The following is a 26,244-nucleotide window of genomic DNA, read 5'->3' on the forward strand; positions in this document are numbered from 1 at the left end:
CAGCACTATATTGAAAAGGATTGAGGGTTAGTAGGTAGTCCTTTCTCACTCATGATTTTAATGGTATTTCTTCAAGTTTTTTTTCATTTAACATGTTGGCTATGTACTTTGGAAATCAATATGGTGGTTTCTCAGAAAATTGGGTGCCAAATGTAGCCAGAAGTTTTTCTGTGCCCTGCCAGGTCCCACAGCCACTCGGACCAAAGTAAACACATAGAGGCTTATATTTCTTAAAAACTATATGGCCCAATGGCTCAGGCTTCTTGCTAGCTAGCTCTTACAGCTTAACTCAGCCTGTTTTTATTAATGTATGCATTGCCACGTGGCTTCTTGACTTACCGGTACTTTCACATCTTGATTCTCCTGGCAGCAGCTCACAGTGTCTCACCATTCTCCTTTCTTCTCCTCTCTCTCCAGTTCGAATGTAGCATTTAACCTTATTCTGCCTCACCAGTGGCCAAAAAGCTGTATCTATCAAACAATCAGAGCAACACATATTCATAGCATACAGAAAGACAACCCACAGCACTTCCCCTTTTCTGACTCATCAAAAAGGAAGGTTTTAACTTTAATATAGTAAAATTACATATAATAGAATGGTTATCAAGCAAGAATTACAGTTACAATCTTCTCATATCTTAAATAGAATATATTAGTACTAGAGTTAGAATCTTCAAGATAGGACAGTTGTTGGAATAATCTTGGTAATTTGACATTTAACATGTCTTTCTTGTTTGATGTTATTCTTGTTGGTTGTAGTTCCATTTCTGTTTATGTTATTATCCTTTGTTTTTCCTGGACAATACTTGATAATCATTCTTATTGTATATATTTTGTGTTGTTTATAACCTTCTTATTTAGACAAAAAGGGGAAATATAGTGGTATTTGCTCTACCCATGACCTTGGGCTATAGGGCCTGAAAGAGGCAATGCTTCCTGCCATTGTACCTGACCTCTTAAAAGGAAAGGGAGAAGGGTTACATGTCCCTTCTCCCTGCTGCCTGCCTGTGAGGTGGATTCACTCTATGTCAGATCAGAGGATGACTTCAGCTGTCTACTCTGTTTTGTATTCATGAGTGTATTTCCTCAATTTTCCTTAATAAATTTCCCTAATACTTCTTAAATAGACTCCCATGGATTTACCATTTTAAGCAGGAGCAGGGGCTGACTCTGACTCTTTTGCCTGCTTTTGGGACCCTTTTCGTCCTACTAGGTTGCCTAATCCAGCCATAATATGAAGGGACGTGCCAATTTTATTATAACTTGGCATGTCATGTTTGGTTGATATCCCTGAGAGACCTGTGAGGGGTCCTACTCCTACCTTTCCTAGGGCACTCTTGAGGAGAAAGGGATGAAAAACTTGTAGATAGAATGATAGATCTAGGCAATGAGAGGAAAGATAGAAACACAGGATAGCTTCCGGAGGACCTGGGTCAATACACAATGGCCCAGAACTTTATTCAGAAGGGCTTTGTATAGCAATGCCAAGGGGAGGGGCAAAAGACCCCCCCTTGCTAGATACAGCCAAGTGTAGAACCTTCTAAACACCTGGTACCCATGCCTGTGGTCCAATCCACCTCTTATGCAGCCCTGCTGGGTAAAGCAAGCTCAAATCTCACTAGGAAACCTCTGTGGGCTCCCAAAGGTCCCTCTTCTTAATATTTTAAAACTCAAGTAGGGGTATGGAGCTTAATTTTATGCAGCTCTGAATCCACTAAGAGGTTACAAGTAGTTGGAACAACCACAGCAATTTCTATAGCTGCCGCACCTCCCAGTAAAGGAGTAAAGGATGATAAAGATGGAATGTCTTTTGAATGAGTCTAAGATGTCTATAGAAGTCTTAGCTGCACCAATCCTTTTTTAAATCAACAAACTGCTGATGCAACTGCATCAAACTTAAAACTCCCTTAGCTTCACCAAACTAACAGGTTAACATAATTCTAACATAAATATTACTATACATAATTACAGTTCTCAAACTTACATCCAAAAGCAAACTCTTAATAGAACCATTAACACTTTAAAATCTTTAGCAAAAATACACTTTAAAGCAATCTCTTAATAGAACCATTTGCATTTCTTGCTAACAAAATATAGGAAAGAGTTCTGATGTATCTGCATCAAACTTAAATGCTCCCTTAGCTTCACCAAACCATGGTGCATCAATATCAACAGGTTAACATAATAACTCTAACATAAATATTATTGTACACAACTACAACTCCTACAAACCTACATCCAAAAGCAATACTCTCAATATAACCATCAACACTTTAAAAACTTTAGCAAACATCCAAAAGCAATTTCTTAATAGAGCTATACAAACATAGGGTACATTAACACAATTTAACATTTGTCCACTCAAATAACAAGAAAAAATTAAAGAGACTGAGGAATATTAACTCTCCTCTTTCTTTATAATTTTTTAACTGCATCTTGAACCTGAGTAGAAAAAACCCAAACTTCTCCATTTAAACAGTTCTATTTTTAACACAAAACCAGTTTCATAAGCAGTTCTATTTTTACATAAACAGTTCCACAAAACAGTTCCATTTTTAACACAAACAGTTTGTATATAGAGACTATATGTATAAGTAAAGTCAAAATTGTCCCATTGCAATTGAATCACTCCTGTCCATCTCATTTCTGAAGTCCAAAGAATTCAAAAACAGTTCTGGTACCAGTCCTAAAGTTCTAGAAAGCTTTCTGATATCAATCTTAAAGTTTCTAATACGAAGAAACCCACAACCAAAAACGTTTTGCAGTAAACAATTCTAGTTCAAACAAGCGGCTCTGAAACTTTCATTCTCAGCCACAGAGGCACTTTCAGTTAGCTTTCCCTATGCGAAAACTGCACCAGGGCAAAAACTATTAGCTGGATGGGGCAGAGTCTTTTCAAAAGAAACTTTTTTTATAGCCAGCAAACAGAAACTGCGTGGCTTTAGCTGCAACCTCTGTGCAGGTTTTTAGAATCCCAGTTTTGAGGCCTGAGGCTTTCAATTGCCTCACACCACACAGCTGTAAGGGGCCACCCCTGTTATGAGCCTGCTTTCAGACCCCGGTCAGGGAGGAATTCTAGCAGCTATGAGCTGCAGCTTCCTTGAGTCCCATTACCTGCTTCACCTGTGGCCCTGTGCTCGGCACCCTGTGTCCCAGAAACCTCTGTGTGCGGCTCTGCTTGTATGGCTAAATATAGTACTAGGGAAACTCCATGGTTCCAGCCACACCCTGCAGATGAGAGCTCTGACTGATCTAGGTCCCAGCGTCTCTGCAGCTCAGCCTGGAACATGGTTCTGTGTCACCTCAGCATTTCTTGCTGCCATTCCATGTAGGGGCACGTTTCAGCTGCCTGTTCGGCTGCTGCTCCTGCGGCATCTCTGCCAGGCTCTGGCCACTAGGGACTGTGGCTCCAGAAGACAAACCTGCTCTGACAACTTGGATCTGAATTCTCTACTGCACTCTCTGCTTCTCACTGTGGCTTTTTCACAGCAGAAAGCTCGCAGACCCTCACTGTTTATGCTGTCTCTGGTGTCTGCCACCTACGCTACACTGATGACCTAATGGTCTCAGCTCTTGATGCCTGGCTTCTCCCGCTTGCGCTGGCTCTGGCGCCTGCCATTGTTGGCGGCTTCTAGAGCTTCTGAAGTGGCTCAGACTGCCAAGCTCGCAGTGGCTGCTAGGTCCTGGATGCTGCCCTGTGCACCCCAGGTTCTGTCCATGCTCAGGGGAAAAAACTACTCTATTCTAATTTTCTATTATACTTAAGTCTTCACAATATCCCTATACCTAAAGCTTATTCTACCGTAATATACCTAAGTCTACATTCCTCAAACTAAAGTTATGACTTACTTTGGTAGAAAGAGTGAGACATAGAAACAGAGACCTAACTACTTACTTCAGCCTAACTTGAACTACTCTGTTTTATATTTAAAATTTTACTCCTGAAAAATAAAACACTGTGCCGGGCGGTGGTGGCGCATGTCTTTAATCCCAGCACTAGGGAAGCAGAGCCAGGCGGATCTCTGTGAGTTCAAGGCCAGCCTGGTCTACAGAGTGAGTTCCAGGACAGGCTCCAAAGCTACACAGAGAAACTCTGTCTCAAAAAACAAAAAACAAAAAACAAAAAACAAAAAACAAAAAAGAAGAAAAAGAAAAAAGAAAAAGAAAAGGAAAATAGAATACCACTGCCTCAACTTAATTCATTAATTTATTACTGGGTAGCCCCCCTGCTTCCATGGTGCCCCCTACTCTTCTTTCACCAAGCCCCTGTTCTGTGGGAGTCCCTGACCTATGTTCCATGTGGTGATGCCATCTGTGGATGGTCCTACTCCCACCTTTATCAGGGTACTCTTGAGGATAGAGGGATGAGAAACCTGTAAATAGAATGATAGGCCTAGCCAATGAGAGGAAAGACAGAAACACAGGATAGTTTCTCAAGGACCTGGGGCTCAGAACTTTATTCAAAAGGGCTTTTTTTTAACAATGCCACAGGGCGAGGCAAAAGACCTCCCCCTTGCTAAATATAGCCAAGTGTAGACCCTTCCAAACACCTAGTATCCAGGCCCGTGGTCCAATCCTCCTCTTATGCAGCCCTGCTGGGTAAAGCAAGCTCAGATCTTACTGGGAAACCTCTGTGGGATCCCACAGAGGCCTGCCCTTTTCTGAAGAGAAAGGAGGAGGAGTGGATCTGGTGAATAGGGGATGATGTGAGGGGGCAGGGACTGTGGTCAGGATGTAATATATGACAGAAAAAAATGTTGGCTATGGATTTGTCATCAGTAACCTTTATAATGTTGAAATATGTTCCTTCCACATAAATTCTAAGGCTTTTATCATGAAGTTATGTTAGATTTTGTCAATATCCTTTTCTACATCTATTGAGATGATCATATGATTTTTTCTTTAAGTCCATTTATGTGATTTATTACATGTATTGAATTATATATGATGAATCTTCTCTCCATGGGTCATTCAGGATAAATCCAACCTGAGCATAGTTCTCTCTTTTTGTTTTTTATTTGCCTGGCTTTAGTATTTGAGTGATGATGGTTTGCTTGAAGGAGTTAGGAAGTGCTCCTTCTGTTTCTAATTTTTTAAATCATTTAAGAAGTAATTATTGTAGATCTCACTTAATGATCTAGTAGAATTCTGCTGTGTATCCATTTGGACCTGGTCTTATTTTAGTTGTAATGCTTTTCACTATCTCAATGTCCTTATTTGTTATAAATCTGTTTGAGTTGTTGATCTCTTCTTTATTTAACCATTATGGTATAGATAAATGAGGAAATTCATTAATTTTTAATGGCTTTCCAGCTTAACTGAGTACATGTTTTTAAAGTGTTCCCTTATCATTTTTAAAAATTTTTGTGTGTGTCATAGTATTTCCCTTTGTCACTTCTCTTTTCTTTTGGTGAATTAAGTTAAGGGTCTGCCAATGTTGTTTTTATTTCCAAAGAAGGAGATCTTAGATTTATTGATTCTTTGTATTGTTTTGTGGTTATTGTTTCTACTTCATTAATTTGTACCCTGAATTTTTTTAATTTATTCCAGTCTATTGGATTTGGATTTGGCTTGCTCTTGTTTTTCCAGAAATTTTGGGGTGAATCATTAAGTTGTTCATCTGTGTTCTTTCTGTTTTTTTTTTTTTTTTTAAAAAAATATAGGTATGCAGAGTTATAATTTCCTTCTTTGGACTGCTTTTAATATGTCCCAAAAGTTTTGATGTATTGTGTTAATACTTTTTATTTATGTACAGGAATTTTGTATTTCTTCATTTCTCCTCTGACCCATTCATCATTTAGTACTGTGTTGTTTAACATCCATGGGTTTCTGTAGTTTGTTGCGATTCTTTGGCAACTGATTTCAAGCTCTATTGCATTAAGATCAGATAAGATACTTGAAATTATTTCAATTTTCTGAATTTGTTAAGATTTGGGTTTTTTTTTTGTACTACAATACACTGTATTTTAGAGAAGCTTCCATGAGCTGCTGAGTAAAATATATATTCTTTGGTGTTTTGGTGGAATATTTTGTAGATATCAGTTAGATCCATTTGATATATGATTTCATTTAGTTCTGATATTTTTCTGTTTACTATTTTTTTGTCCCTGTGATCTGTGCATTTGAGATAGTGGGATGTTGAAATCACCTGTTATTACTGAGTTGGGATTAATCTCTGCTCTGGAGTCTAGTAGTATCCTTTTATATAAAATTGGTTGTATCAGTGTTTGGGGCACGTGTTTTGGATTGTAATGTCTTCTTGGTTAATTGTTCCTTTGGTCAGAATGAAATGTCCTTCTTTTGTTCTTCTTATTAACTTTGACTTGAAGTTTATTTTGTCAGAAATTAGGATAGTGACACCATTTTGCTTTCTGGTTCCATTTGGTCAAGATGTATTTTTCCATATTTTCACTCTAATACAATGCCCATCTTTAAAGCTAAGATGAGTTTTCCGTAAATAACACAAAGAAGGACATTCATCTTTCCTGCATTTTTGGACCAGGAGTTGAGACCGTTATTATTTAAAGTTATTATTGAAATGTTTGTATTGATCACCATCATTTTCCTGCTTTTTTCCTGTTTGTGTTCATAGTCCTATTTTGTTTTCAGTAATTATAGCTTCATCCGTTTTCTTTCTGTAGCCTCTTGACCATGCTTACTCCTCTTATAAATCCAAAGTATTGTTTTCAATGTTCTCTGAAGGACTAGTTTAGTGGACAAGAATTCTTTTAGCTTGTTTATATAATGGAAAGGTCTTTTTCTTTCTCCTTTCACTATGGCAAGTATTCCTGGGTAAAGTGGCATCTTTGGTCTCTTAGAATTTGCCATGCATTACTCCAGTCTTCTGACTTTTCCAGATTTTACTGAAAAGTCAGCTGTTATTCTTGTGGGTTTGTCTTCATGTTACTGTGGCTTTTCTCTTCCAGTTCCTAATGACCTTCCCTTATTCTGTATATTTAGTGTTTTAACTATATTACTTGGAGGTTTCTTTTCTAGCACCATCTATTTGGTGTTTTGTGTGTTTCCTGTATATGCATTTGGTATGTCTTAAATTGGGAAAGTTTTCTTCTTATTTCTTATTAAACAATTATCTTGTTGATGATCTATGCCATTGATCTTTCCTCTGTGCCTATACTTCATAGATTTTGCCTTTTATAGTGTCCCAAAGTTCTTGAATATGTTTAGTTTTAAAAGATGTATCATAGTATGTGGTCCAGCTCCTCTACTTTATTGTCCAGTCCTGATATTCCCTGTTCTAATTGATCAACTCTACTGGCAAGGCTTCCTTCTGAATTTACTAATTGAGATACTGAATTTTTCAATTCTGTATTCATTTCAGCCAGAGTTTTCTTCAGTAGTTCCCTTTATTTGGATTCACTTTTCAAATCCTGAACTGGCCTTATCTGCTGTGTCCACACACGGCTCCAATAATGAACCTGACTCTAATGGTGAGAAAATGAAGAAAAGATAGACAGATGGACACATGGACAGAAATGTTGGATTGGATGGTCTGGGCCCTCAGACAGAGAAAGCACAGTACTCTGGGATTAGAAAGAATTGAACAAGAGACAGGATTGTTGCATATATCTGAAAAAGGAATGGGAGTTATTACATACAGATTATCAAGGAGGTGGGTTATTTCATACAGCTGGACCAAGGTGACATGTTCAGCTAATCTCAGTAGGAGCAGTCTCTATAGGGAAGCTTTCTTCAGGATGTAAACATGTGGAGGCAGAAAAGAAAGCTGTGGTGGACATTTTCTGTACACTGTCAATTCCCATCCAGTCTCCCAAGGAAGGCTTTGCCATCCCTCTGAGCCTGAGGCTATTGGGGACCAACAGCACACATTCACTCAGGATTTATCTCAAAAATCTCTTTTAAAGTACTAATACATAACTGTGTATCTCAAGTCTACTTGTTAACAGATAAATAAATGCCTTTCTCTAGATTCTGCTTGTCTCAATGTGTTACACTCAATGCTTAGAATTGTCCCTCTTTGTTCCTCTGTTTGTTCTTTTATCCTTTTTATCCACTTTTGTTTCTTCCTTTTTCTTTACATCTTTCCCCTTATGTCTTCATTTTACCTTTATAAATGTGCTTCTCTGGGGATGGTTCCCTTGTCTGACCAATGAGAGTCCCCCACCTGTAGCTAAAGTGCATGTTCTTGTCCCTGTTCAGGCATTATTTGCCACAGCCATGCAGGGCTCTAGGGTTCCAGGGATAGGCCTGACTGGGGCAGAGAGAGAATGAAGAAAAAAACAGACAGATGAAAAGAAATGCTGGGATCAGGTGCTCTGGGCTCTCTGATGGAGAAAAAGCAGCACCCCCAAAACATCATGTTTATTAATATAGAGTTGATCAGAGAGGTAGAGTTATTGCATACATCTGAACAAGGAAGTGGGGTTATTACATGCAAATAAACAAGGAAAGCTTTGCTAGCTCTTTTAAGCTTCAGAGGGGTGGGAGACTTTGTCAAAGACCCCATAGGTCTGAGGCTTTTTGGTCCTTGACATGACTATATCCATGTCAACAACACACATTCATTCATGGCTTTGCTGTTGTTTGTTTTTGCTCTTTTTTTGGGGGGGGCTGCCACCCAGATCCCAAATAAATCACTCATGGAGGCTTATTCTTAATTACAAACTAGCCTTAGCTTGTTTTGTTTCTCGTCAGCTTTCCTTAACTTATCACATCTACCTTTTGCCTCTGGGCTTTTCCCATTCTTTTACTTGTATAAATCTTACTCTTACTCCATGGCTTGCTGTATAGCTGGATGGATGGCCCTTGATGTCTCCTCCTTCTCTGGCTACTTCTTTTTTCAATCTCTCCTCTCAGATTTCTCCTTCTATATATTCTCTCTGCCTGCCAGCCCTGCCTATCCTTTCTCCTGCCTTGCTATTGGACACTCAATTCTTTATTAGCCCATCAGATGTTTTAGACAGGCACAGTAACACAGCTTCACAGAGTTAAACAAATGCAACATAAACAAAAGTAACACACCTTAAAATAACATTCTACTACATGGCTTTCTCCATTCTCCACATTCATCATTTTATTCAGCAATATGTTTATTTGTGCTGTCAGTAATTTCCATTATTTTATTCATATGCTCTTTAAGTTCATTCAGGTGTTTGTGTACTCTTAGAACTCCTCAAATTTTTTATAACTTTTTTAATCATCTGTGCTGGAGAGATGATGGCCCAGTGGTTAAAATCAGTTATTCTTGCAGAGGACCTGGGTTCAATTCCCAGCATATGGCAGCTCCTATCCATCCATAATTCCAGTTCCAAGGGACACAACATCCTCTTCTTAATTCTGTAGGCCCCAGGTATGTATGTGATGCACAGGTACACATACAGACAAAACACTCATACACATAAAATAAAAAGAAATAAATTGGAAAAAATATATTAAATCTGTGTCCTGGGTTCATCTAGGTAATTCACATTGGAGAACATTTCTATTGAACTAGTGGTCTTTGTGGTAGACATAATTTCCTGGCCTTTTATATTGTTTGTGTTTTTTCGATGGTCCTGGCCATGTAGGTTTATTTCATTGATTGTGTGCTGATATGAGATTTCAGCTTGCCTTTGTGAGTGAAAATCTGGTTCTGTTTCTGTTGTTGCCCAAACTTGGTTGATTTCAGATCAAGTAGGAAGAGTTTGTATGTCAGTCCTTCAGATATTATGTTGAATTTTGATCATAGAGAGGTTGTTTCCAACTCAGTCGTAAGGCAGGGAGGCACAAGAATGCAGCTCCCAGCTGAGCGTGGGCATGGAGCGGCATGGAGCGGCATGGAGCGACATGGAGAGGCATGGAGCGGCATGGAGAGGCATGGAGCGGCATGGAGCGGCATGGAGTGGCATGGAGCGGCATGGAGCGGCATGGAGCGGCATGGAGAGGCATGGAGAGGCATGGAGAGGCATGGAGCGGCATGGAGCGGCATGGAGCGGCATGGAGCGGCATGGAGAGGCATGGAGCGGCATGGAGCGGCATGGAGCGGCATGGAGCGGCATGGAGCGGCATGGAGCGGCATGGAGCTGCACAGAGGGCGATACGGCTACCTAGCTGGGAGTAGAGTTGAAAGCTGACACGGAGCAAGGGACCTGGTGTGGATATACAGACAGAGTGTGCAAGTGGGACTCCTGGATGGCCTTGGGCACCAGGGCTGGTGCCAGGCAGTGACTAGCCCAGACTCACAGAGGATGTGTGTGTATGTGGGTGCCACTTCCAGCTGGTCCTATGCAGGGCACAGACCTGGGTGAGAAGACATGGCTCTGGGTTTGGATGTAGGTGTCTCTTGCAGAGAGTGCAAGGGTAGGACCCCTTTCTGTTCTTAAATGTCGGTGTGACAGCATCTCTCACTGTAATGCAGGTTGGTTGCAAATTTAATCTCCTGCCTTGATTTCTGGAATACCTGAATTACGGAAGTACATTGCCACACATGCTTTGATCCCTTCAGGTTTTGTTTCCATTCATTTTAGACACAATGAACCAATTTCTTTTTATAAAAAGACCTCACTCTGTCTGGCTTCCCAAACCTCAAATCTGTTCTTCCTTATCTCTGGAGCTCCATTTTGGTACTTCTGGTTCAGCCTTATTTCCTGTTTAGGTGCCAAATTACATGGCATTTCCTCTGAGAAGGATTAGTGTTCCCTGCTATGAGATGAGCCTGCAGAGCTGAGTGAATCATCACTATCATAAAAAAATCATCCATTATGTTAGAATTCCTTCTTTTTTATACAAAAAGCTATACAAAAGGCTATACAAAAGGCTTAGTGAAGACAGAGGCCACATTTAATTTGCTCAACCCTTGTATATATAGAGATAGTATAATTCTTTTTTTTTTTTTTTTTTGGTTTTTCGAGACAGGGTTTCTCTGTGTAGCTTTGCGCCTTTCCTGGGACTCACTTGGTAGCCCAGGCTGGCCTCGAACTCACAGAGATCCGCCTGGCTCTGCCTCCCGACCCAGTGTTTTGAGTGGTTTTCTGAAACTGTAAGGCTAGAGGCATTAGATAAAATCGAATGGCTTTCTATTTATGTGCCTAAAGCTTGCTAGAAAAAAACACAAAGAACTCACAATTTTCTATTTGAAACTCAATGGAGGTGCTTCCTTCACATATCAGCTGTGAGAATTAGATGAAGTTATTTGTAAAGAGAGTGTTCCTGAGAAAGGATTCATCTATCTATCTATCTATCTATCTATCTATCTATCTATCTATCTATCTATCTATCTATCTATATATATCATGATGTTATGGGATACATATAGATAACAAGATAGTTGAGAGAAACAAGTTAATATATCCATACACTCACGTTTCCTCATTTAAAAAGTGTGAGCAAAAGCAGCTGGCTTTCATTTTGTGGTAGAACAACAATAGTATTCTTCATATCTGGTACTCAGTTCTACCTCTCTTCCTTATTGAGAATGGCTCATTTTACTTAATCATGTTGAGCCTCTGTTTTCTCATCTGCATTTGACTAATGGGATCAATGTGATTTGATCAGTACATGCTGGATTTGTGTATCAACATACTACACTATTAATTTACCACTAATGTGTAAAATAATTTCATGTTAACAAAAATTACTTAGTGATTTCTAAAATGTGCACCAGGTAATGGAGCCACCTACTCAGAATGGCTTTTGAAGTCTTCCATATTTTCTTTGTAGCACCCAAGAAGTAAAGCTTAAGTTTGACTGAGCAGACAAAAGGGAACATTTTACTTTTAATCAATTCTGCCCAGAGCCCTCCTCTATCCCCTCAGCACTGGTCTCAAATGAGTTCAGACTCCCAGAAATACTTGCATGCTTCTTTATATTGCTGTGTAGACCTGGCGAAGCAGTGTTTTAATAGTTGTCTTAGACAGAGGATGGACTTTTTTGTTTACCATATTTACCATTTCAGAAATATGAGTAACATTGAATTCACCATACCATTTTGTCAGTCTTACCCATGATCTTCATCCAAGAGCATGAGCTTTGAAGGTAAAACTGGATTTCCATCCTCAACTCACAGTGTTAGCTTTTTGATTCATTTAATTGGCTTCAGGTTTACATTCTTTTCTGGGGCTATAAATTTGAGATAGCCTAGGTTCTAGAGAGATGAGTTGAGGGAGCAAGTTTCTCCACTTCATAGTCATGAGAACCACCATGCCTATGATGTGAAACTTCGAACTCTCCAGTTTTGGTAGTGATAGATGTTAGAGGGACTTTTTCCTTTATTTCTCCTGTGGAAATTTTAAAATGTACTTTGCTTTTTTTTTTTTTTTTTTTTTGGTTTTTCGAGACATGGTTTCTCTGTGTAGTTTTGATGTCTGTCCTGGATGTCCCTCTGTAGACCAGGCTGGCCTCGAACTCACAGAGATCTGCCTGCCTCTGCCTCCTGAGTCCTGGAATTAAAGGTGTGTGCCACCACCGCCTGGCTGTACTTTGCTTTTTAAAACAAGTTTGTTTTTGATTCACATAAAAATCAAGAAGGCAGTACAGAGGTCCCTTGAACCTTATATCCAGTTTGCCCTATTAAAATCTTACATTGTAGTGATGTGTGGTGATATATTGTGTCCCCCAATATATTGTGTACCCTAATAAAACTTATCTGGCTTCAGAGAGCAGAACAGCCACTAGATTAGACATAGAGGCCATACAGTGGTGGCACACACTCTTAATCCTAGCATTCTGGAGGCAGAGATCCATCTGGGTCTCTGTGAGTTCAAGGCCACATTGGAAACAGAGCCAGGCATAGTGAAACACACCTTTAATCCCAGCACTTGAGATCTCATGTCTTTGCTTGGGAAAGACACATGCCTTTAATCCCAGGAAGTGATGGCAGGAAGCAGAAAGGCATGTAAGGCATGAGGACCAGGGACTAGAGGCTTTTAAACTTTTAGGCTTTTTAGCAGCAGTTCAGCTGAGATCCATTTGTGTGAGGACTCAGAGGCTTCCAGTCTGAGGAAACAGGATCAGCTGAGGAATTGGCGAGGTGAGGTTGGCTGTGGCTTGTTCTGTTTCTATAGTCTTTCAGCCTTTCACCCCAATATCTGGTTCTAGGTTTTTTATTTAATAAGACTATTTAAGATTCAGGTTACAGACATGTTTATTATAATTAAAAATTATATAATATTATATTGAAAAAAGTTTTTATTTAAAACATTTTTGAATTTAAATATTTTTAATCATATTCTTCCTCTCCCCCAAGTCCAGATCCTTTTTCCTTCCCTATCCATCCAACTTTTTAAGTTCTTTCTCAAAAAACAAACACCAAATACAATGAAACCCCTAGAACAAAGACAATAAAACCCTGCCCAAAAAGAAAAAAAAAACAAACCAATAAACAAAACCCCATCAAACTATAATCAAATAAAAGCACACAAGAACTGTGAAGTCCATTCTATGTTTGTCAACTACCCCTGACCATGAGGCCTGCCCTGGAGTGGCTGATATACCTAGTGCCACTCCATTGGAGAAAACAGATTTTCTCTCTCCCAGCAGGTAAAAGTGACAGTTCAGTTGTTAACCTTTACCCTAGTGGCTAGGTTTCCATTCATTCATTCATGCATTCAGTTCATTCATTCATTTAAAAGATATAACAAAATAAAATATAATAAAATCCAAACCATCACAACAAAGGTGTACAGGACAAACCAAGAGAAGGAATAGAGCCCAAGAAAAGGAACAAGAATCAGAGACTCACTCATTTGCATCCTCAGGAGTCCCATGAATACACTAAACTGGAAGCCATGATATATACACAGAAGACCTGGTGCAGACCTGTGCAGGCCTATGAAGGCCCTGTGTACTCTGCTTCAGTTGAAGAAATTTATTTTCAAGCCATTTCAGTTCTCAGTTCAAGGGTATAGTGCTGTAAAATATTATTGAACTGGGCAAAGATGTATTACATGTGTTTATGCTGCAGAATAGTACTTTAACTGTGTAAAGGTGTGTTGCTATTGTTTATCCTGCATTTGTTTAACGATGTAAGGATGTGTTGCATCTGTTTCACCTTGCCTGCTGAAGGCACCTGATTGGTCTGATAAAGAGCTGACTAGCCGATACCTAGATAGGAGAAAGGATAGGCGGGGCTGGCAGAACAAATAGGAGGAGAAATATAGGCTCAAAGAGAGAGAAGAATGAGAGAATGAGGGACACACCTCCAGCTAGCCAGAGAAGCAGTGAAAGTAAGTTATACAGAAGGAAGGTAATAAGTTCTGAGGCAAAAGGCAGATTAAACAGGTTAATTTAAGTTAAAAGAGCTAGCCAGCAAAGAGCTTAAGCTAGGCTGAGCATTCAAAATTAATAAGTCTCTGTGTCATGATTTGGGAGCTGGTCCTGGTGGCTCCAATGAAAAAGCATGGAACAGTATAGTCTCATCATAATGGGGAAGTCAAGGCAGCATGAGCTTGAAGCTGCTGGTTATGATGTCTGAAATCAAGAACCAGGCAGGAATGGATGTTTGCTGTTGCTCGGCTTTGGCTACTTACATAGTCCAGAATTTCAATCAAGGAATGTTTCCACACACAGTGTGCAGGTCTTTCTACCTCAGTTAACCTCATCAATACAGATCCCCACAGACTTGTCCAGAGGCCCAATTCCCATACGATTCTAAGCTGATGATTGACACCAGCTATTATGCCATCTGAACTGACTACTTTAAGACCTGTGGCTTCAGAGCTTCGTGTGTGAAGATATTAAGACACTGACACACACACACACACACACACACACACACACACACAGCACAATTGACCTACTTTGTCTTGCACCAAGAATTTGTAAATAGTGTATCTAGAGTTCAGACCCAAGTTTTATGTTTTGTTTCCTGTATTTGTGCATGTCAGAAGCAATACAAACTTAATAGTGGCCTTAGCAGCAGCCTAAACTTTCTAAGGAAGAGCAATGTGTCAGTGTGGAATGTGATTAAAATAGAAACATCATGGACTTTTTGTAAATATTCTAGTGGAGATCTATCTATCTATCTATCTATCTATCTATCTATCTATCTATCTATCTATGTGTGTGTAATATATAATCATATAGTACATTAGATTATATGCAAAGAATCAAGACTGAAACTTGCCTTTTTAAAAAGCTTGGTTATCTCTGGAAAGAGGGATTATGCGTGATTTTTTAACTCATTTTTCATTTTCAGAATTTTATGAAGATGAATTAAAATGTTATTTTCAAAGAAAATTGCGGGACTGGAGAGATGGCTCAGCAGTTAAGAGCACTTGCTGTTCTTGCAAAGGACTTGATTTCGGTTCCCAGCGCCAAATTGGCAGCTTACAAAATATCCTTAGCCCCAATTTAGGGGATCTGGTGACCTCATGCAGTACACATACATTATATATATATATATATATATATATATATATATATATATATATATATATATATATATATATAAACAGAGATTATACAGTGAGTGTTGTTCCTTTTGCACTTTAACTTACATCCTGCTCATATACTACATACTGGGTGAACTAAGATCCTTTTGCACAGGTTAACTGGAAGTCTTCCAAGAAAAAACTTCTTGGAAAGAAACCAGTAGTTAGCAACACATGTAGCTCAGGAAGAAAACCTAGCTTTTTAGAATAAAGTTTTATCTTTCTGTGAATTATTATTCTGACCAGCCATCCATACTTAGACTCTGAAAGAGAGAGGTGGCCTACTAGTAAACTCTAAGGCATACATCTTTCCAATTTTTATTACGGAAAATTTCAAACATATACAAAAGTATAGAGAATAATGAATTCTCAAACATCTATCACACAGCTCCAACAATTATCAAATCAGAGCCAATCTTGTTTCATCTATATACAAACTTATACCACCCTGATTATATTGAAGCAAATAACAGTAGCATATCTTTAAATTTTCAGTACAGTTTTCTAAAAGATATGGGCTTCTTTAGAAAGCAAAACCACAGTACATATCACAAATAGAAACTCCAGTAAATGATAAGATGTGGTTTTATTTCAAAGTCTGTAGGATATGGGGACACAATACATTTCACTGGTACCATGAGGAAGGATGTTTACACTAAAGTGGAGTTCAAGCCTTTCCCAATATAATGGTTTATAATGAAAAAGTAAAACACAACAGCCATATTAGTACCTCTTTGGAACCCTTGTAATGAGCTGAATAAGAGTATTGACATCACACACCCTGTGGCAAAACTCCGTAAAATTTCCTTGTCGTTATCATAAACTTACTCCTCTGGAAAGAGTTGACCCAAGCTCCCTCATTTAAATTCTTCATTTTGGGTTCCTCTTTTACAGTAGTCTTTCTCCCTGAAGCCTTTCTAAATCACACCAATTTAGCACTCTCAGCCCTTTGCAATTTTACATGCAGAAAGCATGTGGTACTGAGAAGCTAGGAAAGGGATGAGAACCACAGGCAACAGAAACAGTGAGAGAGGCAAAAGACACTTAGGCAATGAAATGGCATAATGAGCTTTGAAAACTGCTTTAAAAGCGGGTATTCTTCATGCTCACCATCAAATATTACAGAATATTGAATCTTTAAAATTAAAAAAAAACAGCATTTTTCTGCAAGGAAATGTTGACATTTAAGAAATAGAGCATTGCAAAAAATTAAATGTATTATTTGTATATTATTTTAAAATTTATTTTTATAAAAACTCACAATAGGTTTTCATTGTAGTGTCTTTACAATTACCTTTATAGCAAGTGATATTTTTGAATAAAATTTTAAGCAAATTAACAACAGTACAAAAACACTAAAGTTGTTACATGAAGGACTAATTCTATAAAATGTTACCCTCAGCGATGGCATAATATTAAAACCGTACCAGCCATTGTATGATATGACATAAAATGAGTACTAATTCTTGTCCTGGAACATCTTCAACTGTCCTGAAATGTTTACGAAACACCTAATACACATGAGCCACACACATGGTGCTGAGACAGCAGATACTCTACTAGCACCAGATTGGGAGGGAAATGCTTTGCCACAAAGAGATTACAAAATATTAATTGAATCAAAGACCTCCAGTGATGCCAACCATATTTCAAGTAGTGTCTTGGATGCACAATATGCAGAGTAAGGAAAAATAGTCGTTGCTCTCAAAGGTAATAGTCTAATGAAGAAGGCAGACACATCAGAAAAGCACAACAAAAGGCTATAGGTGCTGAATTAAGTCCGCTCACATACAATAGTACAACAACCAGAGCAAAAAATGTTGGTAAAATAGACAGAGGAGTGTTCCAAGATGTAGAAGGAAAACCAGATGGGCGGTCTTCCAGGGAACCTTAAAAGTGCTCCGGTGAACTTGACAATACCACTGAATACTGGATTCACATCAATGATTTTATTTCAGTGTAATCTGGAACATGGTTTCTGTTCATCTGGAAAAAGAAACAAACATACAGTTTGCAGGTGTATATTTACAATTCTTCCAAGCAGCACAGTTATTAAGGACATATTAGGTGCACCAATCATTTGGCATTAGAAAGCCCATGCAGGCTCTAAGGCAAATGCAATGTGAACCTCGATCAGCAGTTAAGGGAATTACAGGTACATGTACACACATACACACACATTCCCATTCTCTCTTTCAAAAAATTGTGAAACCAGTGATACCAAAGGGGAATTGGAAATTAAGATGCAAAAAAAAAATTCATGAATTCTACCTTGTAAACTAGAGTCTAGACTTACAGGAGTAATTCAAATTGGTTAAGTCCAACAAACTGTTAACCATTACACAGAAGTGTGTTTCTTTTCTTATTTTTATTTTTATTTTTTTTTTTTTGGTTTTTCAAGACAGGGTTTCTCTGTGTAGCTTTGCACCTTTTCCTGGAACTCACTTGGTAGCCCAGGCTGGCCTCGAACTCACAGAGATCCGCCTGGCTCTGCCTCCCCGAGTGCTGGGATTAAAGGCGTGCGCCACCACCGCCCGGCAGAAGTGTGTTTCTTAATTCAGTTAAAAGACCATCTCATTGGAGATGTTTACAACAGTATCTATTTGTATCATCTACAATGACAGATTTAGTGTAAGAACTGCAATTAGGTCTAACTTCCAAGTCCTGGTGTAGTTTCTATCACCTCCCGTTCTCTCATAAAAACCTCTTGTGGCCATACTGACCTCTCATAGTTCTGTTTGCTCAGAACTGTTTAACTATGTCACATACAGTGTCATATCAGGAGAGGGCTACCAGGAAAATAGTAAGCCTGAAAGTAAAAGTTCTGCTCAGGGACAATTTTCATCTACATCCTGTAAGGCAATCTTAGAGAAATGAAACCATACTGTTCAATGAAAAAACCTTATTAATCATCCCAAGTGAATCTATACAGAATAATAAAGCAAATGGATTATACAAGTCAATTTCCTGTCTTTAGTTTGTTTCTAAAGTATAGGCAAGATTACGTTTCCAGTATATATACAAACCTATATTAACATGTTTCCTGTGTACATCAGGAAGAACAAAACACTTTACCATGGGGCTGTGAGTGGAGCTAAGTAGTTCAGTACATGCTCAGCATGCATGAGGTTCTGGGAAAAAAATCCCTAGTTACCAACAAAATACTTGAAAAGTGGAAAATGAAAGCTATTTATAAAGTGTATGGGAAATAGCAGTCTAGTCATCCTTTGTTTTACATCTAGTATCCTCCTATGAGTGAGTACATACCATGTTTGTCTTTCTATGAACCAATAGCTGAGGAGCCCCCAACTGGATCAGGCCCTCTGGATAGTGAGACAGTTGATTAGCTGTTTGGGAGGTATCCAGGCAGTGGGACCAGGACCTGTCCTCAGTGCATGAGCTGGCTGTTTGGAACCTGGTGCTTATGTAGGGACACTTAGCTCAGCCTGGGAGGAGGGGACTGGACCTGCCTGGACTGAATCTACCAGATTGAGCTGAATCCCCAGGGCAGTCCTTGCCCTGGAGGAGATGGGAATGGGGGGGTGGGCTGGGGGGGAAGGCGGAGGGGGGCAGGAGGAGGGAGGACAGGGGAATCCGTGGCTGATATGTAAAATTAAATCAAATTATAAAATTAAAAAAATAAATAAATAGATAATACATGTTAGCAAAAAAAGTATGGGAATTAAACTTCTAATTCATATCTGCAAATCACAATTATCTGATGGAGTGATCTTCCCTTTTCAATTGAAAGATGGATGTAAAATTTGGTTGTATATTAGTATAATCATAAATACTATATAAAATGACTTAGCACTCTTGGAAAAATACCCAGTTGTTAAACAGCTTTTGGAGGACTGACTGGTAGAATTAGTATACTATCCCCAATTACCTGTTTAAATCTGGAACTACTGACAAACTCTTGAAGAGAAAAATAATTCACAGTATATTTATAGGCAAACAATTCTTAATAATGGATTATGAATACACTTTTGATTATGCATAATTTAAAAATGCACTAAGAGGATCTACAGGATGGCTCAGTGTGTAAAGGCACTTGTGACCAACCCTGACTACATGAGTTCTGTTTCCTGACCCTGCGTGGTGAAAGAATAGACCACCACTCCCACACCTTGAAGTCCTTTGACCTCTATAGCTACACACACACACACATACGTGCATGTATATGCACATACACACAAATAAATGTAATTTTAAAGGATGACATATTGCTGACTCTAGTAATAGCAAGTAAAGCCTCTATTGCATTTCTGACAGGGTTTCTAAGATTTTTATAAAAAGAAATATCCATAAAGCCAAATTCATTATATCTGTAATGTCAATATTGAAGTTAATGTTAATGGAAATAAAATTGCAGAATCTACTAGAAACTTTTTAACTAGTAAAAGTAATTTTGAAGCCGGGCAGTGGTGGCGCACGCCTTTAATCCCAGCACTCGGGAGGCAGAGCCAGGCGGATCTCTGTGAGTTCGCGGCCAGCCTGGGCTACCAAGTGAGTTCCAGGAAAGGCGCAAAGCTACACAGAGAAACCCTGTCTCGAAAAACCAAAAAATAAATAAATAAATAAATAAATGCTTCAAATTAGTCATATACTCTTTCCTTTGGTCAAAGTATATTTTGATTAAAGTATATTTTGGAAATTAGGAGTTATATTTTAAATATGAAGTAAAATTTTTCATAAAGGGAAACCACATTTCTTCAGAAAATGCAAGGACCCTACTTTTAGAAGCTTAAAACAATATTAATTGTGAAATAACAAAAAGCCAAATGGAGAAAAAAACATTTGAATGCTCTGAATATAAATCACACAAAAAGGCAATAAGAACAAATTATACATAGGGTTCAAAACCAAAATTATCTCTGGTATTAAAGGGCAGAAACCCAGTATAGTGATGAGGAAAATATAATGGCTTTGGTGTTAGAAACTATGAATTCCAGGAGCTGCATACTGATATTTTTTATGTGTTCATGAAGTACAAATTGTTTACACATTGATTTGTACATTAATGAAATTTTAAAAAGATGGTGCCCCATTAAATTTTTAGCAGTAATTATGTTCTAAAAATGTAATTTGAGAGCAATGAATGTGCTATCTTTATCAAACAGCCCTCCTCAAGGCTCAGGAATCTATAGGGAAGAGGAGGCAATGGATTGATTGTAAGAGTCGTAAGTGGTGGATGACACCAAAGAAACAGCATCTCCCCCCCACACAACAGGACTGAAGTACATGTGAGCTCACAGAGCCTGTGACAGCATGCACAAGGCCTGCCCAAATTCAAGGGAGACACAATCCCAGCATGGAGAAGGGGAAGTGGGCACAAAGTCCCACCCCTAACCAAGAAGCTATTTGCAGTTGATACCTGCTGGGAGAGAGAAAATCTGTTTTCTCTAGGCGGGGGTGGTGGGGTGGTGGGACGTGTGTGTGTGTGTGTGTGTGTGTGTGTGTGTGTGTGTGTGTGTGTGTGACACTGCCTCTTTCAACCCAACTCCAGCTTAGGCCTCATGCTCAGGAATAGTTGAGCAACACAAAATGGACCCCATGTTATTTTGTGTGCTTTTATGATCTGGTGTTTGTGTTTGTTTCCTTGGTTTCTGAGCAAGAAAGAAAGCACGGAGTGGAGTGTGGGTTGGGGGGTGAGGAGCTCCTGGGAGGGCTTGGGGTAGGGGAAAGAGCATGATGAAAATATAGTCTGAGATTTTTTTTCAAAATAAGCTAATAAAAAGTAAACAGCTCGCCGGGCGGTGGTGGCGCACGCCTTTAATCCCAGCATTCGGGAGGCAGAGCCAGGCGGATCTCTGTGAGTTCGAGGCCAGCCTGGTCTACAGAGTGAGTTCCAGGAAAGGCGCAAAACTACACAGAGAAACCCTGTCTCGGAAAAAAAAAAAAAAAAAAAAAAAAAAAAAAAAAAAAAAAAAAAAGTAAACAGCTCTAACTCAAGTGATTTTAGTTCTTTAACATGGTCATTTTTCCCCAAGTACATTCATTGTCCTCATTGGAGATGTTTCTTAAAAATGCTCCTGTTAAATATGGAATGATCTTTCCAGTCTTTAATATTATCTTTTAAAAGTGCCTTCTAGATACCTAAACAGATATGGCAGGGGACCTGAGGAGAGTTCCAGAAGACACAATGACATATTTAGAGGTGGCTCCTTATTTCAAACAAGTATCAAGAGCAACAACAGTACAACCAGAAGGTTTATCGGAAGAAATGAAACCTTCACTCGGTGGTTCATGTGTCTTCACAGTTTGAGAAGTATGTCAACAGCTGAGCAACAGGAATATAAGGAATGGAAGTGGTCTGAAGGATTGCAAATATGCAATCACCATAAAAGATTCCATTCCTGCGGTGACCGAGGGGCAGGGAATTTCAACTGGGAAGTCACTAAATTCAAGTATAGATTACTTTCACAATGAACATACACTGAGAAAAGCACAGTTTTTAAAAGAGGATCCAAAAAGGTGCTGGGGGTTGGAAGCTGTTGGATGAGTGGGCTAAAACTATTGTATAAATAGAATTACCCTGATCAAAAGTATCTTATTAGCAAGTCTCTAGAAATATCCTGTCTATCCGGGCAACCCCTTGTATTTTTGTTTTTGTTTTTGTTTTTGGAGACAGGATTTCTCTGTGTAGCTTTGGAGCCTGTCCTGGAACTCACTCTGTAGCCCAGGCTGGCCTCGAACTCACAGAGATCCTCCTGGCTCTCTGCCTCCTGAGTGCTGGGATTAAAGGCGTGCGCCACCACCGCCGGGCTTCCCCTTGTAAATTATATAGGAAATGGACATAACCATTTTAATTTTCAAGAAAATTCTAAAGTTGGTGATTCCTCACTACTGATTTAAAATGTCCAGTAGTGAAAAGTCAACTGTAAAATTTTCTTGAAAATTAAAATGGTTTTCTGTCATAGGAAAATACAGGAAGCTTCTGTCCTAGGCATGTTAGATGACGTTTTGAGGTCTAAAAGTACTGTATGCAGAAAAGAAAGATGTAAAGTCTCAAATTTTTCTTTTTCTTATTTTAATTTCAAACAAATCGCTTGAGTCAACGTTTACCAAGAATGGCTCACTGCCAAGAACCAACGCTGTGAATGAGAAAACAAGGGGAAAAACATAAAAAGATGCCCCCCACCCCATCCCCCGCCATCCCCCGCCCCACCAGCTGGTAGAACTCTAAAGGCCTCCACTAAGAAACCACAAGCCTGACATCAAAAGCACGCACGCACACTCACGCACAAACACATGTAAAGGGTGTTTAGGAAAAAAACACCACCCAAACAAAAACATCACAGGGCAGACAGACACGCACCCATACACACACGCATACAAAAGCACACCCTCTATGAAGAGCAGGGCAAGCAGTTAAGGCACCTTTCACGAAATCCCATGCAGCTCTGGCTAACCGCAAGATTTTTACAGTGTCACCAAGAAGCGATTAGAAAAGCATGTGAAAAAACGTGCAAATTGTCTGCAAACAGCGCCTGGCAACAGAGACAGTTTGCAAGCGTGATTCAGAGGTCTGCCTGCCAAGGAAACAAAAGAAGCCTCCCTCCTGCCCGTGCAGGCGCACAGGGCAGGAGAGGTGCTCTCCTGGCAGGCAGGCAGGCAGGAGGCAAGTGCGGGGAGGCGACAGGCGGGAGTCCGGGCGGGCGGGAGCGGTACATACTAGGGCTCGCTCTCCGGCGGGGACGGGGCGGCCGAGTTTCCATTAGATGGGGAGCCGCCCAGCTTCAGTTTCTCCAGGTACTCGGCATGCACGGGCTTGTGGCACTGGAGGACCTTGATGGCATCTTCGATCTTGAACCACTCTCGCTTCCTGCCGATGCTGACCGAGTCTTCCCAATCCTCCAGCAGCTCGGTGACGGTGAGCACGAACACGTAGGTCCGGTGCTTGCGGTCCTGGTTCTGCTCAAAGACGCCAAGCAGCCGGCCCAACTTCCCCTTGACTCCCGCCTCCTCGTACACCTCGCGCACCGCCGCGCCGTCCGGCTCCTCCTCGGGCTCCATGCCCCCGCCGGGCACGATCCAGCGGTCGGGGTAGCGGCTGCTGCTCACCAGGAGCACCTCGTCTTCGCGCTCGCTGCGGAAGCACAGGCACGCGGCGCGCTTCTTGAAGCCCTCGGGGTCGTAGGTCCGCGTCTGGTTCGGCTTGCACTTCATCCTCGCCGCCGCCGCTGCCGCCGCTGCCGCCAACTGTGTGTGGTCGCTTGCAGCTGCTGAGCGGGCCGCCGCTGCTGCTGCTGCTGCTGCGGGCAGGGAGAGCGAGGACTGCAGAAGAGAAGAGCAGAGCGGAGTCTGAGCCGAGCCCGAGCCCGGGGAGACTAGGCGGGGGCGGGCGCGGGGGCGGGGGCGAGCCGGCGCGTCAGTCGGTCCGGGGAGGGCAGCGCCGGCCGGGTACGCCGAGGGTCGCGAGCCCGCCGCCTGATTGGAGGCGCCGCTTCCGCCGCCTGGAGCCGGGAGCCCAGAGCCCGCGCCTCCGCACAGCCCCCCGACTGGACCGTGCGCGGTCCCCGCCCGCCCGCCTGCCTGCTTACCCGCTTGCCCGCCTGCCCGCCTGCTTACCCGCTTGCCCGCCTGCCCGCCCGCCCGCCTGCTTACCCGCTTGCCCGCCTGCTTACCGGCTTGCCCGCCCATCCGCTTGCCCACTTGCCCGCTTGCCCGCCTGCTTACCCGCTTGCCCGCCCACCCGCTTGCCTGCTTACCCGCTTGCCGCTTGCCCGCTTGCCTGCTTGCCTGTCCGCGCTCGCGCGCTCGCTCTGCCGCCCGGCTGCCCAGGCAGGGGTTGAGCGAGGTGAGGCGCGTGCGCGCGCGTGGCCGGGCCCGCGTGCGCGCGCGCGGCGGAGGGCGAGGGGCGGAGGCGGGGGTCTTTCGACTCCCGCAACGCGCGACGCCACTGGCTCACTGCGCAGGCGCCCCTCACCGCTGTGCCTGGGAAGCTTCTAGCGCCCTGTGCGCTGGGGAGGTGCACCCCATTGTGACATTGCGCAGGGTCCCCACCACGTGTGAGTGTGGGCCAGACATGGCAGCGGCGGGGGCCAGCCTCCCTCCCATCCCCCCCCCCCGCCCACCCCCGTGAAAGGCACAGGCAGCAGGGTCGAGGTCCGCGTCATCATCCTCTCCCATTATGAACAGCACTTGCCTTATTTCTAGGCAGAAGGCAGGGTGTCGCCAGAATGACCAATGGCAGTCTTGCCAGAATAATCTTTGCTGAGTCACATGCAGCTTGCTTTCTTCAACAGGTTCTCTTCTGCGGCTTGTCAACCATCTTGGCTCAGCCCTAGTCTTAAACACTTGCACACAAACCCTGTTCCCATTTGGCATAGCCTCTCTGTTCCTCAGTTTTCCAGTTATGGACCCCCGGGACTCCTTATCACAACCCTTGTTTCAACCCCAGTGCAAGTTGTTTCTGGAGCAGCACCCCCACAAAGTCGTGGATTCCCTGTCAGAGCCTCCATCCTCACACACTGTACCCTTTCCTGGCCTGCTCACAGATGAGCATCCAGGGCTTTGGTGATCCTTGAAAACAAGTGTGTGTGTGTGTGTGTGTGTGTGTGTGTGTGTGTGTGTGTGTGTGTACTCTGAACAGGTGTAGGCCCAAGGTGGGCAAAGGTTTCTTCCTCCACTGCTTCCATTGCTCTCCCACCATTATGACTTTGGGGACAGGTTTTCCACAATTAGGCTGCACTAGACCAGAAAGCCCCAGGAATTCAGAGTCTCAGTTTCTAGAGGCTCCCTGGCACTGGGATTGCAGCCTGGCTTGTATGTGGGTGGTGTGGATCAGAACTCAGCTCCTCAAGCTGGAGCCCCAAGCACTTTAAGTAGTGAGCCATTGCCCTGGCCCAGTGGTTTTCCTTTGGAGATTGCAAAGGTCAGTGTGCTTTGATCACACTGACCTCTTGCCAGAGAAGCAGCTTCCCAGAGTCCAAAATTAACACAAAACTTCAACCATACTTTTTTATTATTTTTCTCTAATGTTTCTCTCATTCCTTCTCTGTTGTAGACTTTTAGATTTCAGGGTATACTGAATGTCTCCCCCATCGTTTTAGGATTTTTTGTCTCTCTCTCACCAGCACTCAAGTGCTATCAAGCGGGTCCTGGGGTGGGTTAAAGGTTAATAGAACCCTGCTTTGGAAAGGAAAACAGTTCCATCAAAGGGAAGTAATCTCGGAAAACTTGGGCGGTGGCTGTGACACACACACAGGGCAGATTTCGAGTATCAACTGAACAACATTTTCCGTCCCGGTTAAATCAGGAACAACAATGAAAGTGGATAACAAATGCCTGAGCTATCTTGGCCAGGTACGACTTTTGTAAATGACTGCTGTGGTCTGTGCGGAGAGTACGGGCAGATGCAGGTGGAGACACTGGCTTGTAGAGAGATACTATTGCTACTGAAGATATGGTACGTAGGAAAGAATGGTCAAAGACCTTTGGAGAGGATCAACCTGTGATTAAAGACAAAGTAGGAAAAGAGAGCTAGCAAGCACCTTCCGTGGTGTAGACACACAAAGGATTGCCGTTAACCAGATAAAAGCAGAGAATATGCCGGTTACAACCAGTATTCTTAAATGTTTCTTAAGAAGCTCTGAACTGGTGAAATGAGATTGTGAGAGATCAAAGTCTACTATTCTGGTTAAAAGATTCATGTGATTTGATTTGTGGGTGATCTATTCTTAGGTAAAATGTAGACCTATTTTTTTTCCTGTTAACTAAAGAATGGAATGTCAGTATTTATAAGAACAGTGGCTTGCTTTCCTGTGTAGTGACTGCAATCACATGGAAAAGACTGTTGCAACACAGACATTCAAATGGGCAATATCAACGAACAGAAAGCACATGAAAAAGA

The 26,244-nt window shown here is 41.5% G+C and overlaps 1 protein-coding gene across 3 annotated transcripts; it reads right to left on the bottom strand.

The window, feature by feature from the left end:
* Positions 1-15,953: 15,953 nt before the first annotated feature.
* Positions 15,954-23,574, bottom strand: LOC131899595 (diphosphoinositol polyphosphate phosphohydrolase 3-alpha). 3 transcript variants are annotated; one of them, XM_059251102.1, is made up of 2 exons: positions 23,065-23,574; positions 15,954-17,372 (listed from the first exon to the last, which is right to left on the bottom strand). In XM_059251102.1, coding segments are annotated over exons 1-2 (495 nt in total). In that variant the 5' UTR covers positions 23,559-23,574; the 3' UTR covers positions 15,954-17,371. The 3 variants fall into 3 exon arrangements, with proteins under 3 accessions (XP_059107085.1, XP_059107086.1, XP_059107087.1); XM_059251103.1 differs by lacking the exon at positions 15,954-17,372 and adding an exon at positions 22,561-22,879; XM_059251104.1 differs by lacking the exon at positions 15,954-17,372 and having other exon boundaries at positions 23,064-23,574.
* Positions 23,575-26,244: the final 2,670 nt, after the last annotated feature.

The sequence above is a fragment of the Peromyscus eremicus genome, chromosome X (assembly GCF_949786415.1).
Source record: "Peromyscus eremicus chromosome X, PerEre_H2_v1, whole genome shotgun sequence".
Lineage (NCBI taxonomy): Eukaryota > Metazoa > Chordata > Mammalia > Rodentia > Cricetidae > Peromyscus > Peromyscus eremicus.

What these genes read in the sequence shown, in the direction of transcription:
- LOC131899595 (XM_059251102.1), bottom strand. Translation starts at nt 23,558, where the DNA reads ATGAAGTGCAAGCCGAACCAGACGCGGACCTACGACCCCGAGGGCTTC.